A 5,332-nucleotide genomic window follows, 5' to 3' on the forward strand; every position below is an offset into this window, starting at 1 on the left:
GAATCCATCATTTTTATCGGCTAAAGATGTAAACATACAGTATAGATTAATGTTTCTCTCCCTCCCTCCCCCCCCCCTCTTTCCCTCCTTCCTCCCTCCCTCCCTCCCTCCCTCCCTCCCTCTCCCTCTTTCTCTCCTTCCCTCTCTCTGTCCATCCCTCCCTCCCTCCCCCCCCCCCCCCTCCTCCCTCTCTCCCCTCCCTCTTTCTCTCCCTCCACCCCCCCACCCCCTCCCTCCCTCCCTCAGACCCGTCAGACCATGAACTATGTGGGCCAGCTGGCGGGCCAGGTGTTTGTGCAGGTGAAGGAGCTGTACCGGGGACTGAACCCCGCCACCCTGTCCGGCTGCATCGACGTCATCGTGGTCCGCCAGCCCGATGGCGCTCTGCAGTGCTCGCCCTTCCACGTGCGCTTCGGCAAGATGGGCGTGCTCCGCTCCCGCGAGAAAGTGGTGAGGCGATGACACTGTTCTTTCTCACTCCGAAGGGGAGTTTTCATTGGTTGGTCATGTTATGTCAGCGTCAACGTATGACGGGGTGTCTGTTAACAGCCGATACCCTGCACGCTTCCGCGCGGCGCGGCAGTGCACCAGAGAACGCAGGTCGAGCTTTCAATTGTCATTAAGAGCACTTTGTAAAGGAAATGTACCGATTAAACCCCAAAGTTCTCAATAGCCAGGATGGGGGAAGCGTTTTAGACCATCCGAACATTAGAACCTACCCAAATATGAGTTATTGCAGCAAACGGCAGGTTACGGTAACTTATCCTGAGCCGGGATCGAACTCACAACCTTCCGCTTGCCACCCGGGCGTGCTAGCTACTGTGCCAAGACAGTTAACATCCTTGGGTGGAGATTCTAACATGCCCTGTACAGGGTTGTTTCAGTATGTTTGTACAGGGTTGTTTCAGTATGTGTGTACAGGGTTGTTTCAGTATGTTTGTACAGGGTTGTTTCATTATGTCTGTACAGGGTTGTTTCAGTATGTTTGTACAGGGTTGTTTCAGTACGTTTATACAGGGTTGTTTCAGTACGTTTGTACAGGGTAGTTTCAGTATGATTAGTGGAGATTCTAACATGCCCTATACAGGGTAGTTTCAGTATGTTTCATGGAGATTCTAACATGCCCTATACAGGGTAGTTTCAGTATGTTTCATGGAGATTCTAACATGCCCTATACAGGGTTGTTTCAGTATGATTAGTGGAGATTCTAACATGCCCTATACAGGGTTGTTTCAGTATGATTAGTGGAGATTCTAACATGCCCTATACAGGGTAGTTTCAGTATGTTTCATGGAGATTCTAACATGCCCTATACAGGGTAGTTTCAGTATGTTTCATGGAGATTCTAACATGTCCTATACAGGGTAGTTTCAGTATGATTAGTGGAGATTCTAACATGCCCTATACAGGGTAGTTTCAGTATGTTTCATGGAGATTCTAACATGTCCTATACAGGGTAGTTTCAGTATGATTAGTGGAGATTCTAACATGTCCTATACAGGGTTGTTTCAGTATGTTTCATGGAGATTCTAACATGTCCTATACAGGGTAGTTTCAGTGTGTTTAGTGGAGATTCTAACATGGTTGTTTCAGTACTGTATGTCTAGTGAGGTGCTCCTGTCTCCTCTGCTCCTCCTCCTATAGGTGGACATGGAGATCAACGGGGAGCCCGTGGACCTGCACATGAAGCTGGGGGAGAACGGAGAGGCCTTCTTCGTCCAGGAAACAGAAAACGGCCAGGTACACAAACACACACAACACTGGTAAACACTGTGGCGCAGTAGGAAACAAGTGACAGAGCAACGGAACAGGAAGTGGTTCGAAGGGTGTATCCGTGTAACCTTGTTCAGAAAGCCTGGGGAAATCCTTTGCAGAAAGTAGCTACAATGGGGTGTAAACCTGTGTGAAACGTGTGACGCCTCGCGACGCATTAAACCTTACATGGGCGGAGATACAGAAGGAAAAAAAATCAGTTTTTCCTTCAGGTTTTCTTCCATTTTCTTCAATGTTGCAAACTGGCATAGGCAACAACTGTCTGTCAAAATAGTCCTACCCGGTCGGAAAAGACGATGCACATAACAACAAACAACCATTCTACGGGCATCGCTCCATCCAGTCCAATCTGAAGGAGGTGTGAGAACAAAGGGATCTGGCGGTATGGAGGAGGAGAGACAGAGGAGAGGAGAGGTGAAGGGAAAGAAAGATGGAGAAAGAGAGACAGAGAGAGAGAACTGTTTTGGAGGAAATATGAAAGTAGAGGAATGAGAAGTTGAGAGAGAGACCAAATGAGTGAGTGGTCAAAGAGAAAAAGAAAAAGAACTTCAAAGATGGAAAGAGTGAAAAATAAAAGAAAGGAGGGAGAGAGTATACAGCACAGTGAGCAATGTCTGAACAGTAACGGGACTTTGGGGGTGGCGTTCGGGGCTGGCGTTCCGGGCCGGCGTTCGGGGCCGGCGTTCGGGGCCGGCGTTCGGGGCCGGCGTTCGGGACCGGCGTTCGGGACCGGCGTTAGGGGCCGGAGTTCGGGACCGGCATTCGGGGCTGGCGTTCGATCTGGCTATATGTCTATGCGAGATGAGGCGGGGTGTACACCATCAAAGAGGGTAGTGATACACCTTCTGAGAGTGTTGTGGTGTCACAAACTGTTCTTGCTATAGGAGGCAGTCCAAGAAATAGAAATTCTAACTCTATGGTGACGACATTCAGGTACTGAATAGATTTCGGTTCAACAAGGGTAACGCAGATGTCTTTTGCGATAGCTCTGCTGCGTACTGTTAACACATCCTTATGTAACCCCTGTTTACAGCCTGCTGACTCTTACATTTATGGCATTTAGCAGATGCCTTTATCCAAAGCGACTTACAACAAATACATTTGTTTAAGTAAGTGAATCATCTATCTGTCAGTCATCAGAAGATAAAGTAGTCATTGCTCACACCAGGGGCCATAGGCAGTCGTAATGCTAGAAGGAGGATTTTTTTTCATTTATTTTTTTTATTAACAGGAGAGAAACTTGTACAGGGGGGTGAAGAGGTCTCTCAAAGTTATTTTCCACTCTACACATTTCCGACATGCAACGTTGTACAGTGTGTACAGAGATGGCTGTGGAGCAGCCAGGAATTTCCCCATAGGTCAAGCTGAACAACATTCCTCTACGCCGTAGTGGAAACCTGAATAGAACGTTTAACGATCCCTCCCTCAGGAAGATTCCTGACCTACATGCTTTAACGTCCCCGGATGACAGCATACTGTAACCAGAATGGAGTCATCCAATCCCAGCAATATACTGTAGTATCCCTGGGCAGCATAGAGCTTAACATGGGGCTGTCAAAGTAAATGTACATTTGTAATTTGCTCCCTGGCTAGCACTTACCTTGACTGTAAGAACCGGTGTGAGGACAGTTTTCTTGTTACAATCCTAAGATCATGGTCCGAGGTCCTATGGTCACGGTTACAGTTGAGGAAGGAAAAACTGAATCTCAGACCAGAACTCAGGGTCAAACAGTGTAATAAGATGCTGTACTGGTCAAACAGTGTAATAAGATGCTGTACTGTAGAAAGGTCTGTATATCTCTTCATGGGACGATAACCAGGGGGTTAGTTCTAGGGATGTAGTGGTAAACCCTGAACACCGTGAAGTGGTGGGTGGGTCAACCCTAATGCAAATAACATTGACCTACAGTACTGTAGCAGAAAAGGTGGGTAAATATTCACCGAAATGTAAAGGTGGATAAAGTGAGTGAGTTTACTTGGGTTCACTGCACTAACATCACTGGTTAGCTCCATGTGAGGAGCTGCAGAAGGTACAGTGGGGGAAATAATTATTTGATCCCCTGCTGATTTTGTTAGTTTGCCCGATTACAAAGAAATGAGCGCTCTATCATTTTTATGGTACTTTTATTTTAACAAATAGAGACAGAAAATCAACAAAGAAGTCCCGAAAAAACACATTATATAAAGTTATAAATTCATTTGCATTTGATCGAAGGAAATAAGTATTTGATCCCCTACAAACCAGCAAGAATTCTGGCTCATACAGACCAGTTATATGCCCATGAGGCACACAGATTACTCCTGTCACTTTAAGAAAGTACTCCTAATCTCTGCTTGTTATGGGTATAAAAGACACCTGTCAATAGAATCAATCTCTTCCATTCCAACCTCTCCACCACCATGGGCAAGACCAAAGAACATTCAAAGGACATCAGGGTAAGAGTTGTAGACCTGCACAAGGCTGGAATGGGCTACAAGACCATCAGCAAGAAGCTTGGTGAGAAGGAGACAACTGTTGGTGCAATTATTAGAAAATGGAAGAAATACAAAATAACCATCAATCGCCCTCGGCCTGGAGCTCCATGCAAGATCTCGCCTCGTGGGGTAAGGATGATCATGAGAAGGGTGAGGGATCAGCCCAGAACTACACGGGAGGAGCTTGGTAATGATCTCAAGGCAGCTGGGACCACAGTCACCAAGAAAACCATTGGTAACACACTACACCGTAACGCATTGAAATCCTGCAGTGCCCGCAAGGTCCCCCTGCTCAAGAAGGCACATGTACAGGCCCATCTGAAGTTTGCCAATGAACACTTAAATGATTCAGAGAAGGCTTGGGAGAAGGTGATGTGGTCAGATGAGACCAAAATTGAACTCTTTGGCATAAATTTGACTCTTTGTGTTTGGAGGGAGAGAAATGCTGAATGCTACAATCCCAAGAACACCATCCCCACCGTCAAACACGGAGGTGGAAACATTTGGGGTTGTTTCTCTGCTAAGGGGACGACTTCACTGCATTGAGGGGCCAATGGACGGGGTCACGTACCGTAAGATCTTGGATGAGAACCTCCTTCCCTCAGCCAGAGCACTGAGGATGGGTCGTGGATGGGTCTTCCAGCATGACAATGACCCAAAACATACGGCCAAGGCAACAAAGGAGTGGCTCAAGAAGAAGCACACTAAGGTCATGGAGTGGCCTAGCTAGTCTCTGGACCTTAATCCTATAGAAAATATGTGGAGGGAGCTGAAGCTTCGAGTTGCCAAGCAAAAGCCTTGAAACCTTCAGGATTTGGAGAGGATCTGTAAAGAGGAGTGGACCAAAATCCCTCCTGAGATGTGTGCAAACCTGGTGACCAACTACAAGAAACGTCTGACTTCTGTGCTTGCCAACAAGGGTTTCTCCACCAAGTACTAAGTCATGTTTTGCTTGGGGATCAAATACTTATTTCCTTCGATCAAATGCAAATGAATTTATAACTTTATATAATGTGTTTTTTCTGGACTTCTTTGTTGATATTCTGTCTCTATTTGTTAAAATAAAAGTACCATAAAAATTATA

The 5,332-nt window shown here is 46.3% G+C and overlaps 1 protein-coding gene across 1 annotated transcript in view; it reads left to right on the top strand.

Annotated features, from left to right (window-relative positions):
* Positions 1–246: 246 nt before the first annotated feature.
* The window catches only part of lpin1b (lipin 1b), a gene marked incomplete at its 3' end in the record, with an annotated part of 18,823 nt that continues 13,737 nt past the window's right edge, over positions 247–5,332 (top strand). Inside the window, exons 1-2 of the mRNA XM_083689391.1 lie at positions 247–450; positions 1,645–1,740. Of these exons, the coding sequence (XP_083545517.1) occupies positions 259–450; positions 1,645–1,740 (288 nt within the window). The 5' untranslated portion in view covers positions 247–258. The remainder of the gene's footprint in view (positions 451–1,644; positions 1,741–5,332) is intronic.

The sequence above is a fragment of the Argentina silus genome (assembly GCF_951799395.1).
Source record: "Argentina silus genome assembly, chromosome: 17".
Classification (NCBI taxonomy): domain Eukaryota; kingdom Metazoa; phylum Chordata; class Actinopteri; order Argentiniformes; family Argentinidae; genus Argentina; species Argentina silus.